Source organism: Apium graveolens, chromosome 7 (genome assembly GCF_009905375.1).
Source record: "Apium graveolens cultivar Ventura chromosome 7, ASM990537v1, whole genome shotgun sequence".
Taxonomy (NCBI): domain Eukaryota; kingdom Viridiplantae; phylum Streptophyta; class Magnoliopsida; order Apiales; family Apiaceae; genus Apium; species Apium graveolens.
The window spans coordinates 255635300-255650529 of record NC_133653.1 but is presented as its reverse complement, the minus strand read 5'-3'; the positions used below and the strand labels follow the sequence as shown (position 1 = coordinate 255650529).

Below are 15230 nucleotides of genomic sequence, written 5' to 3'. Positions count from 1 at the left end.
GAGGTGTGGTTGAATTTTGGTATTTATAGTTTATTAGTTGGAGATTTAGATTTAAATATTATGATTTTCGTTACAATATTGGTGGTTGAAGTTTATGAAATGAGTTGGTAGCCCGATCTGGTGGGAAAAATAGTTGTTAGAAGTGGTGATTTTTGGTTGACGATGGTGGTTTTTTGTATTCTGGTGGTGATTTTTCATTTTCCAGTGGTGATTTTTGGTTTTCCGGTGGTGATTTTTTGATTTGACGTTGGTGATTTTATGTTTGACGGTGGTGATTTTCTAGTGATCGACGGAGGTGGTGGTGATCGCCGGAGGTGGTGGTGGTCGGAAATGGCGGTTGGAGGTAGTGGTAGGTGATAATTAGAAAGAAGATGGAGAAGTTGATGGTTGGAGATGATGAGATTTAAAATAAGTGGTCCAGATTAAAAGTACATTTAAATTAATGTGGTGGAAATTAAATCTCATATCTCACCATAAAAAAGTTCTCACTGGAGTAAGACCCTATATATATATATCATATATGTTAAAATGATGAATGTCCCATTTTATTTTTATGTTAATACTCATTTCACCAGTAATTAGCCCTTGAGTTTTGTAGAATTTGTTCTACATACCGTTCTAATTCTAGCTATTCAACAATACTAAGGAGGCGTTTAGATGCACCATGAGAATATAAATCGGGAATGAGAATGGAGGATATGGGAATGAGGGTTAATGAGAATGAGAATCAAATGGAAAACTAAAGGGTATGGTGGGTTTGATTTACCCACCAAGAGGGAATGAAGTTCCCATTCTGCACCACTAATTTGGTAATCCAAACACTATCACTTGGATTTAAGGTTCTGATTCCCGTTAACCGGGCACATTAACCATCAACCAAACACTCCCCTAAGTAATGCTTGAATTATGACGAATAATTCGAAAATTCACCTTTTTTGTTCTTCCATTGTGGTCACTTCAGAAAATTAGGGTTTTAGAGTTTGCTGCATGTATTTTCATAAGATATAAGCCGCTTAAAATATGTAAGCTGATTTGATTATATTAATGATCTTTTAATTTAAAAATTGTGTGATCCCATTCCAAATCATAATCATATAAATGTAATAATTATACATATTTGTTGCCATGTTTGCAAGATCATGAGCGGTAATCAATTTCTAAATTGATTATGTTTCCAGTATAGCAAACATATAATACAATTTATGATATAAAATCTGACCAAACCATTCTACTAAATTACTAATATATCATTATATTTTCCTATTTTCTTTTTTCAAAATTAAATAAGATCAATGGCTAGAATTAAGTTCTCCGGTTCTCTTTCTTGATAAGGAGGATCTCCCTGAAACTTTACCCTATATATTATATGCATTTGTTCAAATAGAAATCAGCCTTAAAATAAAAAATAGAAACTAATCTACACCCTTGTATCAATCTCATTTAATGCCCATGCACAACACTGAATACCCCATTTCACAAAAAAATTCAGCTAATTTCTTCCGTTTTTAATTTGATTTTTTCGTATTTTTAAATCCGACTTTACTGTATTTTTCTTCATCATCCAACGATAAATTTGCATAGCATATATGCTATATTTCAACGCGATTTAAAAAAAATATTTTAATTTCTAGTTTTCATTATAAGAGAGTTTTTAGTGGAGTAGTACCCTATATTTATATTGCAAAGTAGATATTAGATTAAGAAATATGTATAGATTCTAAGAATGAATCGGTTAATTTCTAATCATAAATGAAAATTGATACCTCCGGTGAGCGGGGCGGCTCTTTCCGACGTCGTGCCTGAACCTTCTTGCGGTGAGCGGGGCAGTTTCTGTAAAATAACACCGGAGGGGGGTTTCAGCCCCACGGCGCCTCCGGTGTGAGAGTAAGAGCTTACTTGAGGGAGATGAAGATAGATAACAAGGGGTGGCTGTGTGTGTATGCTTGTATGTAAGAGAGTGTGTGTGTAAAAATATATTTAACCCCTAAACCTTTTTCCTTTGGGATATTTATAACCCAAAGGTAGGGTTTAGGGGTTGGTACCTCTAGATCAGGGTCGTTCGTTGTTGGAGGCAGAGGACGCCTGACTTGGGTAGATTGCATACATGTGTCTAGGTACGGACCACCTTTAGGATTCCCCAACGATATGCTGACACGCGTCATGTTTAACTGAGATGTTAGTTGTTGATTGCTGTCACTGTCACGTGCCCACGTACCCCTCCTAGGCGGGTTGTGGGTATCCATGTGCTTGTTGGGACCCCCCTCGCGTCTGCCCTAGCTGGGTTGGATTCTAGATGAGAGGTGATCCTGGTTGGGGGGTGATCCTGGTCCTGGATTGGATCCTGGCTGGGAGATGATCCTGGTCCAAAATTGGATCCTGGCTGAGAGGTGATCCTGGTCCAGGGTTGGCCGTGAGCCCGGGTCTCCCCACTTGACTGCTTTGGGTGAGCGGGGTCCCGGGCTATCAGCTGAGCTTGCCTCACCCCATATCTGGGTTGAGCCCTAGCCAGGTTGCTTATACCCTATCATTTGCCCCCACTCCCTTATGTAGATTTTCTGGATGAGGGAGTAGAGGAGTGTAGTAGAGGCCAATTCGGATCCAGGTAGAACAAAGTTGTTGCCTTAGAAAAAATTCTGCTTCTTTCTTGGCTCCCAGTCCGGGTTTGGTGAAGTAGAGACCAATCCGGATTATGATTAAAGAAAGTTTTCTTAAAATTTTTTTTGTTTCGTTCTTGCCCCCCGAATCTCGGTTTGGTGTAGTAGAGACCAATCCGGATTCGGATAGAAGAAAGTTGACTTAGAAAAAATTTTGCTTCTTTCTTGCCCCCAATCTGGGTTTGGTGTAGTAGATACCAATCCGGATTAAGGTAGATGAAAGTTGACTTAGAAAAAATTCTGCTTCTTTCTTGCCCCCGATCTAGGTTTGGTGTAGTAGATACCAATCCGGATTAAGGTAGAGGAGATTGGTTGCCTTAGAAAAAAATTCTGCTTCTTTCTTGCCCCCAACCCGGGTTTGGTGAAGTAGAGACCAATCCGAATTCAGATAGAAGAAAGTTGACTTAAAAAAAATTCTGCTTCTTTCTTGCCCCTCAATCCGGGTTTGGTGTAGTAGATACCAATCCGGATTAAGGTAGAGGAGATTGGTTGTCTTAGAAAAAATTCCGCTTCTTGAGGATACGAGTCCGGATTGCCAAGGATCTGGTAGGGGTCTTTGATCCGGGTATGAGGCTTCTGATTCTGGAAAAATGGGGGAATTCATAACATTTTTTCAGTCCCCCCCCACGATTTTGAATCATGGGGCAGTTAATTTTCCTTGAAATTCGCCCCATAATCATTATATGGTTTATTAAGCCTTTATGCATATATTTAAATGTATATATAATTGTAAATCCTATTTCTGCCAATCCTGGCTTGCCCCCTATAAAAGGTTGTCTCTCCCCTTGTTTTTCTTTATCTTTATAACAATTGTAAATTCAATAGAGAAACCCAAAAGTCATTCTCCTCTCCTTTTGGTTTTTTCTTTGAGATTCAAGGTTGCTTTCTTGGTGGCTTGAAAGGTCAATATTATTACATATTATTAATACTTATTTTATATCCATTTTCATAATTTTATTAATAAATTATTTTATTTTGTTTTGTAGGAAAATAAATAAAATCAGAATTTGAGTTGGAAAAGGTGCAAATAAGGAAAGAGGTGGACTATTCTAGAAGTCAAGGGAATTGGAAGATAAATAGAATACTTATTGGAGAAGAAGAAGAATTTACTTTAAGAATTCTACTTGTATTCCAAGACCCAAACCCTCATATTTTCCCTATATATATGGGTCTCCCCTCTTGTATTTTATACACCCAAGACACCCAATTAGTAATTTATTTTGTTCATGTTTTTATCATATGTAGCTAAATTTATTCCCTAGGATGAAGATGAAGTTATTTTAATTGCTTTAATATCTTCTCGTTCCTATTATTTGATTCTCATGATTTTTTCTTGGTGCTTAATTGTTTAATTAACAAAGTGATTTTGATGTATTATTGTTACCAGATTTATTTTTCATAGCCTATGCTTGCTCCATGAAGTTTTGATGGGTTATTGTTAGATAACAAATTTCATAGTATATGCTTGTCTCGTTAATTAAAATTTATTTGTGAAGAAAAGAGAATTGATTTTAGGGCGAGTTGATATTAATTGTGATTGATTAACAGATTCAGATTCCTAGGTTTTCCATATTATTTGATCTATTTGCTAATTAGGTTAATTCAAACTCCTCTCAAATCTTATTGTCTAGTTCGCCTGATTTAAATTGTTAGGATTTTGAAAATTCATAGTCTCTGTGGATCGATCTGTATTTGCTACGATTAACCGCTGTGCACTTGCAGTTATTTTACACATCAAGTTTTTGGCGCCGCTGCCGGGGACTATTGTTAATTTTCACTCCTTGATATTTAATTCTTCGGACTAGTTTTTTTTGTTTTCACTTTGTTTTTTAGGGAATCGTGAAGCGGAGGAAAGTTTGGACAAGAAGATCGCAAGAAGGCCTCACCGTCTCTTTTGGAATTTTTCAAAGCACTTTTCGGTATCCCGTATCACCTCTCTATTTTTTTCCTCACTTTTATTATTGAAAAATCAAAAAAAAAAATTCAAAAAATCTAAAAATATTAGTTGATTGTTAATAACCAATTTGTTGCATCATTCATTCTTTCATATAGGATCACATCATCTAGATTTTCTTTTTGTATTTATTGCTTTCCATCTTATACAATTGTGGTGATTGCTGGAGGAAAAAGGTACGTACAATTTAGAATAATATACGTAGTGTAGTGCATCCATAAGTGTTTATTATCTCGTTCTTTGTGTGCTACATCATCTAATCAATCTTAAGGGGGCCACCCCATTTCATGATAAGGTGAGGGATTTCATCACCCTTTCCTTGGCCCACAAATCACTAATTCCTTCATCTTGCATTCAACTAGCTTAATAAAATTAAGTAGACGTTGGCCCCTAGGATTTCGAGCTCAATTAGGAAGGTACCTAAAAGAGGAAGTAAATTTGGAATTATTCGAACTTTTGGTGACAAGACAAGTGTATCACTTACCTGGCCAATTTGGATTAGTGACTAGGCTAGCGTTTCTCTAATTCAGTGCCATGTTTACAAGGAAACGCCCCACTTACCTGGCCAATCAGTTTGAATAAATCTAGATTTATTGACTTTTTGATGGTCCAAAAGTTAGGAGCTGTCTAGATTTTTTTCTTAGGATTACCCATAGATCTAAAATTTTCTTTTTGATTTTTCAATTTTTATGAGTGTTTACTTATAGCTTTTGTCTGCTACGTGATTACTTGTCTTATATGCAAAGTAATTGGGTTCGAGACCATTCATCTAGATTAATAAGACACTCTAACCTTTCATCTCCTAAAGTAGTAAGGTAACTCGACTTTTCTTCACCCACAAAAATTGAGTCAAAAGAAGAAGTAGAAATTCCACCTATAGTCATGGCTGTCTCACTCAAAGACTGTTGTTATCCCGCCCGTTCCGCTGAACCCTCATGCATAGTCCTACCTGAAGTAACCGCGAATAATTTTGAAATTAAACATCACCACATTAGCATGTTACCTAGGTTTTCTGGGGTAGATGGAGAGGATCCATATCTTTTCATTCGAGAATTTGAGGAAATATATGCTTTACAAAAACTCCAATAAATTAGCTCAGACTCCATTAAGCTCAGACTTATTAACTTTGCTTTAAAAGAAGAGGCTAAACAATGGTTGTATAGTCTACCCGTTAATTCTATTTCCACGTGGGATGAATTTGTGGCTATCTTTCCTAAAAAATATTTTTCAAACCATAAGACAAACAGACTTAGGAATGAAATTAACCAATTTCAACAAAATCGAAATGAGTCTTTTTGGAAGTATTTTGATAGATTTAAAAAGCTTTTGTCTAAGTGTCCTCAACATGGTATTAAAAAATGGAGACTTTGTAAAATTCTTTATGAAGCCTTAGACAGTCAAACCACTGCTTTGTTAGAGTCTATGTGACAAGGTAAATTTATGGATAAATCTGAGGAAAAAGCTTTGCAATATTTTGAGGAGTTAACTGAAAAAATAATGTTGTGGGAGTCAACTAGGGAACCTAATCCAGAACCTGAAAGAACTAAGGGCTTACACGTAGTTGGTATATCTATTTCAACTGAAGCTAAGTTAGCTACACTCACTAAACATCTAGAGGCCATAAAAACCAACAATGTGTCTTCTCAATTTTCTATATGTGCAAACTGTAGTTCTCCTAATCATGTAATAGACAATTGCCCTGAAAGTGAACAAGTCAATGCTATGTTTCAACCTAGAGTTTGGAATGATCCATATGCACCCAGATACAATCCTGGTTGGAAGAATCACCCAAATTTCTCATGAAAGAAAGGTCAATACAATCAGTTTAATCAAAATTCTCTACCTGCTTTTCAAAATCCCAATCCTGGTCCATACCCAACTCAAAATTCCAACACATATCCTCCTCCAAAACTTGGTCATTATCCTAACTCAGTCCCCGTAAATCCTCCTAGTTTTAGTGAATCTGATAAGAAATTGAATTCCATTAAAAAAGTATGGAGGCTTTAATTAAATCTCAACAATCTTTCATGCAAGCTATTACCCAAGATAGGCGGTTGTTAAATTCAAACACATAAGCCATTTCTAAGCTAGAGGTCCAAGTTAGTCAATTGGCAAACACAATTAGTGAGAGAGAGAGAAAAATCATTTTCCTAGTCAACCCGAGGCTAATCCTAAATTTCATCCAAACCAAAGGTCTCATGAAAATGTGAACTTCGTCATCTCTCTAAGGTTTGGCAATCAATTCAACAATCATGCTGGTATTAATACTCATCAGGAAGATAAACTAACATCTGAACCAAATCCTCTACTCTTGAATCCTAGTCTTCCACAATCTTTAAATCCTGAAACTTCTGAATCTATTGAGTCATCACCATCCAAAGAACCACCTTCAAAACCCCACTCTGATGCGTCTAGTGAAAAAGTCTTTAAGCCAAAAGCTCCGTTTCCTCAAAGACTTTTCTCAAACAAACAATCTGCTCAGTTAGATAAGATTTTGGAAGTTTTTAAGCAAGTCAAGATCAACATTCCTCTTTTAGATGCAATTCAACAAGTTCCCTCTTATGCTAAGTGTCTAAAAGATTTGTGTACTCATAAAAGAACCACTCATGTTCCTAAGAAAGCTTTCCTAACCTCTCATGTTAGTTCTATCTTGTCAAATCAAATCCCTGTGAAGTATATGGATCCTGGCTGTCCTACCATCTCTTGTGTCATAGGTAATACCCTCATTGATAAATCTTTACTCGATTTAGGAGCTAGTGTGAATCTTCTTCCATTATCTGTCTATCAAGCCTTGGGTTTAGGTGAACTTAAAAAGACTAGTGTTACTCTTCAGTTTGCTAACCATTCTGTCAAAACTCCAACGAGTATAGTTGAAGATGTGTTGATTAAGATTGGTGATTTTGTCTTCCCCGTCGATTTTGTTGTCCTGGAGACCGAACTAGTCAAAAATCTGAAAAATCAAATTCCTATCATTTTTGGAAGACTTTTTCTTGCCACGTCTAATGCCTTGATCAACTGTGGGAATGAATTAATGAAACTTACTTTTGGAAACATGATAAATGATCTCAATATTTTCAATATAGGAAAACAACCCAATGAGCTTTTTGACCAACCCATAGATATTAATATGATTGATGAGTTAGTTGATAATGAAATCATGAATGTTGACGATGTCCTTAGCTTTTGTCAAGATTATTTTGGTCAATATTGGGATGATACTAGTCATAAAAATGAGGTCAATGAAATGTTAGAGTCCACCATTCCTAGTTCCAACCAAGAGTTAGAACCTTTTCCTTTGCCACTTTTTGAAGCTAGTGAATCCATTGAGGCAAGTCCACCAGAATTAGAACTCAAACCTCTTCCCGAAACTCTTAAGTATATATTTCTAGGTCCTTTAAGTCTCTTCCAGTCATAATTGCATCTGATTTAACACCTTCTCAATAAGAACTCTTATCTGTACTTAGAGAGAGTAAGGAAGCCATAGGGTGGAGCGTATCCGACATCAAGGGAATCAGCCCTGCCATTGTCCAAGATAGGATTCACTTAGTTGATGATGCTAAACCGGTTAGAGAACCACAAAGGAGGTTGACCCCGACTCTTAAGGAAGTTGTTAGAAAAGAAATCCTTAAATGTCTAGATAATGGAATCATCTATCCTATATCTGATAGTTCATGGGTCAGTCCTGTTCAAGTAGTGCCTAAAAAGTCAGGGATCACTGTCGTTGTCAATGAGGATGATGAACTAGTTCCCACTCGTGTTCAGTCTGGTTGGAGAATGTGTATTGATTATAGGAAACTTAATGCTGCCACTAGGAAAGATCATTTTCCTCTACCCTTCATTGATCAAATGTTAGAAAGGTTAGCAGGTCACTCATACTACTGTTTTCTAGATGGTTTTTCTGGCTATTTCCAAATTCCCAGTGCTCCCGAGGATCAAGAAAAAACCACTTTCACATGTCCTTTTGGAACCTTTGCCTACCAACGCTTAGCTTTTGGTCTCACTACTGCCCCTGCCACCTTTCAAAGATGTATGATGAGCATTTTTTCTGATATGGTAGGAGACTTCCTAGAAATCTTTATAGATGATTTTTCCATTTTTGGTTCCTCTTTTCATCAGTGTCTTAATCATCTTGACTTAGTTTTAAAATGATTTAAAGAAACAAACCTTGTTCTTAATTGGGAAAAATGTCATTTCATGGTAAAGAGGGAATTGTTCTTGGTCATAAAATTTCATCAAAGGGAATTGAAGTTGATAAAGCTAAAATTGATCTCATTGTTAATCTACCTCCACCAAAATCTGTTAAAGAAATCCGTTCGTTCTTAGGACATGCTGGTTTTTATAGGCGTTTCATTCAGGATTTTAGCAAAAAGGCTAGACCGTTGGCCAATATTCTTTCTAAAGACATAAAATTTGAGTTCTCTAATGAATGTCTTCAATCTTTTGAACATCTTAATAAATAGTTGACCTCAGCCCCCGTCATTCAATCCCCTGATTGGAATCAACCTTTTGAGCTTATGTGTGACGCATCTGATTATGCTGTAGGGGTAGTTTTAGGACAAAAAATCAATAAAATACCTCATGTCATATACTATGCTAGTAAGACTCTAAATGATGCTCAACTTAACTACTCCACCACTGAAAAGGAACTTCTAGCGGTAGTTTTTGATCTTGAAAAGTTTAGGTCGTATCTTATATGCTCTAAAATCATTGTTTACACAGAACACTCTGCTCTTAGCACTACAAGAAAAACATCAATAGACAACGGTTATGTACTGATGTGAAAAATGCAAAAAACCAACATCTACGTGGGTGTAGTAAAGGTCCTTGTTTTTCACATCGGTTCTGGACCGATGTGAAAGACAATATAATACATCATTTCTAAATAATAACCGATGTATTAGATATACTAAGATATCGGTCAATAACTGATGTGTAAAAAAAGAAACGATGTTAATTGTACTTATACAACAACGCTTCTGTACATAGAAACGATGTATTTGACATATTAAGACATCAGTCATTAACTGATGTCTGTGGTTACATATTTATCCATCATATATATATATATAACAAATATACCAAAAAAATGAGCAAAATCAATTACATATAAATGATCAAAACTTTGATTTATCATTATCAAACTAATACAAAGCATCCCAACATACAACATTGTCGAAATAAAAAATATAATTCTCAAATATACAACATTATCAAGTCAAGTGGGAGATAAAAATCTATGCCGATGAGGAGAGTTTCCTCTATTTACACCATTCTGCTTTTCAGTAGTCCCTAATCCTCCTGTAAATGTTCATCAACTCCCTGATCATCCTGCAAATATTCATCAACATAAGACTTTCACAAGTACATGCGATCAGTTCATAAAACTGCAAATAGTTGTCAAACACATACACCCGACCACTGTATCCTCTATACCCAAATAGTTGCATCATACATTATCAAGACTAAATACGTTAATCTAAAAGATCTTTAATTACTTTCTTTTACCAGAAATTCCAAACTGGTGATTTGCATCTGTTAGCATAACCATTATCGTTCGATAGCACTTAATTAAATTTTAAATAAAGGCAGTTTCTACCTGGTCAAGTAAGAGAGCTTTAATTCTGATTTTTTCACTGTTAGAGATTTGAAGAAGTATTCTGTCGTCATAGGTTCAAAGAGTGCATCTCGACCCGGCTCAGATATAGGCAGCACAGAGATTGGCTGCATAAATTAAATTAGTAAAAACATAAGAATGATAAAACTACATTAAAAGTATTAATTGAATATCCAAGTCCAGCAAATTGGAGAAGGAATTTTTGATACATTTTCAACTGGAGTTCTGGAGCAAATAAGGTTATAATCTATTATTTTAATTGGAGAAGGAATCGGATGTTCTGGAGCTCAAAAATGTAACCCAGTAGAAGGTTATAATCTATTATTTGCTGAGACTCCGGATATTAAACTGGAGTGACAAAATATACAAGAAGGAAATATGAATTGCAGCTAGGTGAATGTCTGACAAAAGACACAGAACACTTTTGAGTTCAACACAACAGATGCTACAAATTATATTAAAACCTTGCTAGGTAATATATAAGAAATGCCACCCAGATAACATCCTAAGCAAAACCTGATAATGTATGTATAGACTATAGTAATCATAATTAAAGAATAATAAACACGAAAAAACTTTTCCCATAGAACATAAAATTAAAACAAATATTATTATTATTTTTCCTTCAATTGTAAAGATAATCTACATCAGAACCATTAAACTACAGGTTATACATCTCATGTTTTATCTAAGATATATGCATGTTGCATGCAATATGTAACCATATATTGCTAATGAAGAAACTATTTAAATCACATTAATCGTGATGTATTATCATCAGAAGGCTAGTAAGAAACCATTACTATCTTTCCAGATAAAAGATGAATGCAGAGTTCACTACAGATACATTTTTTTTATCCTTTTTTCTGGTTGTTTTATATTGTGCTGATGATATTGTTCAATAACTTGAGATAGTAATATTATCCATAGGAATGATGTAAGCCATAAACTCTCTGCAAGCATAAGATGCAAGCCAGAGGTTACTTTTGATGACTTGGTGAAGCAACTCATGTATCCATAGCTTTTAACCGAAAGTGTAGAATATTACAGTTGAATCTGATTACACTAATTAAATATGAAAGTGGAGAAGAGTATAGGTTAAAGGATGGTAGTAAGCCAAATTTGGATACCACTGAAGGAAGGTTTACATAGAAGTGGGTAACATCTATCATTACCAGAGAGCATACATGTTAAAACAACAGAGCATACTGATAGTAGAGAGCTATATTGCAATTTATACATGAAGGATAAATTGATATAAGAAGATAATTTATAGAGCTATGTTGCAGTTCATAATTGATGGATAAATTAAATAGTTGAATCTCAGCAGCGCTATGAAGGTAAGTTGTAAGGCATATGTACCATCTCTGAATTTAGTGGTCTAGATAACCTTACATAGAATACTTACACTTGTCCAAAACCAACAAGACATACCTTTTTTCCTTCTTTCTGAAGCTCGGAAGCTCGAACATACAGCTCACCTCTAACAGCATACTGAGCCTTTTTCACATTTTTATTGATGGTCTCATAATCCAAAGCTGCCATGATGGAATGTATAAATTTCTATCTAGCACCTGAATTGAGAAATTAACTCAGTACATACATCGAATTCTTGTGACCAATTGACCATATATATGCACTTGATCAATTCAGAGCTGCATTTTTAAACACTACATAGCCAAACTAAAGATCCAAATTGCATAATAGAAAACATATGCATATACTAAACATCAAATAAGTTAGGAAGTCAAGTTCACTGAATCATGGTTAACTACACAGCTTGCGTGAGTAGCCTTCTCCATAGAAGTAACAAAACATCAGGCTTGTGAATCTGATGCTTTCATATTTAATTTTATTATAATTAGATGTTTGCAGAAAAAACTTGTTGGCAATAGTCGGTGGAAAAAAAATGAAGCTGTACTAGTAGATCACGCTAGGATTTCAAAACAAGAGAATATTTAGATAAAAAGGAAAGGGGCTAAAATTCCTACATAAATGATAAGCCTCGGTGTCCTAATCATACATGGATTGTCAATACAGGAAAACCATCGGACTCTATTATACATATATAATTTAAATGCTAGCTAATGATGATCAGTTACATGCATCCAAGGAAATCAGGTTACAAGATAACATTCAATATAACAAAACTAAATAACCAAGTATAGTGAGTATAGTGTTAAGTTACCGATTCTCCTAAAACTTCAAGGTGTTAGGAGGCGTACTTACCAGGATCGTATATTACATTCTAACTATTACTAGTGCTCCTCCTAATATAGAGAAGCGACAAACAATGACAAAGCAATAATCATGAATGTGAATGGAACCAAAAATCCCAGCTACGGTCCAAAGCTAATGACCTCTCGATAGCAAGCAAAGCAAATCACGGACCAACATATCTATCTCAAATTAATTCAATGATATCTAATATATACGCTTATAGAAGGAACGCTAAAATGCTAAGTCCTAACAATTAAAACAAGACATGTAAAATCCATATACCATAATCACAAGATCAAAACCGTAAAAATTAGAACAAAACTAGAAATGAAGAAAAAATAAAATGCTCCAAGGCTATGTTTATCTCATGGAAATATAATCTCCCGACTATTAGCATATTTGCTCTGATTTTATATAAAATCACATCTAGATGTTAGTTATCTAGGCCTACATTTTGATCAAATAGATAGTGCATTTCCACGATATTATATTACCTAATGAGGAAGTGGGATATAATAATCCCACAATGAACTAGAAAGTGTTCAAAACTTGTTCTTTGGGATCATTTTAATGAACAACATATTTGATAAAAAGAGTACAATCATAAATTATAAAGGAAATATGATCCTTGCACACAAACACAACCAACACTCTTTTTTTGCTGAAGATATACTCTTATTAAGAATATGTCACCTCATACAAATACAAACTTACTAAACCCCTTAAACAGGAGCTCCGACATATAAATTCCTATTACTAAACCCGTGAAAGTCAAAATCATACTAATCAGACCCGAGCTCTGTAAAATCAAAAGAAATACATAGAAGGAGAAAATATAATAGAATTTAGATACCTCGAAAAGAAGCATTGGGGTAAAGACTATGAGCACGTTGGAGCTTAACAAGGACAAGATGACACATGAGGAGGTAACTAAGAAGTACTCCTGCAAAATACACTCTCTCAATTCTCGAGATCTGTCAAAAGAAGTTTGTAGAAAAAAGATGAATTAAACCAAAAATTTAATTTTGAAAAGAAATTAGAATAAAACTTACTAATTGAGAGCAGGTTCTAGCTAGGGTTCAACCTTATTTGCACAAATTGACTAATCTTCAACCTCCTTTGCAGTTAATCGAATTTTGTTGAAACCAAGGTTTTGATAAATTGAAATCTAGGGTTTGAATTAGGAATTTCAAGTCTAGGGTTCGAATTAGGGGTTTAGTAAGTTACAGTTTTGATTTGGGGGTGAAGAATGAGAGTGACAGCGAGAAAGAGAGAAAATCGAGGAATGAAAGAAAGAGAGGAAGATAGTGAGAAAGAGAGAAATTCGGGAGAGAGAAAGAGATATGAGAGAGTTTAGTGCGGGGGGAATATTTAGAGATACATAGATAAAATATAAGGGGAAATGTTTTAATCAAAGAGAGAAATGTTTTAATCAAAGAGGGAAGGAGGCCGCGTAAGTTTTTGGTTTTTTAAAAGGTAGTTTAGACATCAGTTTGTTTTATAACTGATGTAAAAAATGGTCTTTAACATCGTTTTGGAACAAACCGATGTTAAAAACATTTTTAACATCGGTCCTTAATGACAGCGATGTCTATGAGGTGATGTCTATTGGTCGTTTTCTTGTAGTGTAGATATCTCTTCTCTAAGATAAACTCGAAGGCCCGATTGATTAGGTGGGTCTTGTTGCTCCAAGAGTTTGACCTAGAAATTAGGGATAAGAAGGGTTTTGAAAATATTATTGCTGATCATTTTTCCCGTTTAGTAGTGGAGTCCACCATTGATATGCCTTTGAATGAGTCTTTTCCTGATGAACATATTCTTTCCATATCTACCACTCCTTGGTTTGCTGATATTGTTAACTACCTTGTCACTGGTGACATTCCTTCTCATTGGTCTAAACAAGAAAAATCCAAATTTCTCTCACGAGCCAAATACTTCTTTTGGGATGATCCCTATCTTTTTAAGTATTGTTCAGACCAAATTATTCAGGGTATGTTCCAAACCATGATTTTATAAGTATACTTTCCTTTTGCCATGATCAGGCTTGTGGAGGTCACTTTAGTGCTAAAAAGACAGCTGCTAAAGTACTTAAATGTGGTTTCTATTGGCCTAGTTTGTTTAAAGATTCTGCTGAATTTTGTGCCGCTTGTAGTAGGTGTCAACACTTAAGAAATATCACTATAAGAAACATGATACCAATGAATCCAATCTTAGTTATCGAGATCTTTGATGTCTGAGGTATAGATTTTATGGGTCCCATTCCTAATTCTTTTGGTAAACTCTACATTCTCTTAGCAGTTGATTACGTGTCTAAATGGGTCGAAACCATACCAACTAAGTCTAATGATAACAAGGTAGTTCTTAAGTTCTTGAAAGAGAAGATCTTCTCTAGATTTGGTAATCCTAGATCTACAATTAGTGACAGGGGTAAGCATTTCAAAAACCATCAGTTTGAGTCTCTTTTGAGGAAGTATTCTGTTAGATATAATTGTGATGTCATGTCTAATATGATTTGTGTTTAGCTTTCAGATCTTACTTAACAGGACAAATCAATACTTAACTGGAAATCAGTACTTATACTGAAGTCAGGACTTAAGATATCAGAACTTAAGTTGTTAAAACTTAAGTTATCAGGAGATATTTATCAGGAGATAATATCAGAACTTAAGGAGACGTTCAAATTAGGAAGGCGGCTGATTGAAAGGAATGAAGATCAAGATAAACATAAGAAGAGATATGCATGAAGAAGAATTCTATGAGGAATGTAATACTTGGAAGAAAAGATAAC

General features: G+C 35.0%; 1 protein-coding gene across 1 annotated transcript; it reads left to right on the top strand.

Annotated features, from left to right (window-relative positions):
• The first annotated feature begins 258 nt into the window (after positions 1–258).
• Positions 259–9389, top strand: LOC141674697 (uncharacterized). The gene is made up of 5 exons (XM_074481402.1): positions 259–349; positions 4488–4573; positions 6884–7983; positions 8073–8661; positions 9069–9389. The coding sequence occupies exons 1-5, from the start codon at positions 259–261 to the stop codon at positions 9387–9389; spliced, it is 2187 nt and encodes a 728-aa protein (XP_074337503.1).
• The last annotated feature ends 5841 nt before the right edge of the window (positions 9390–15230 follow it).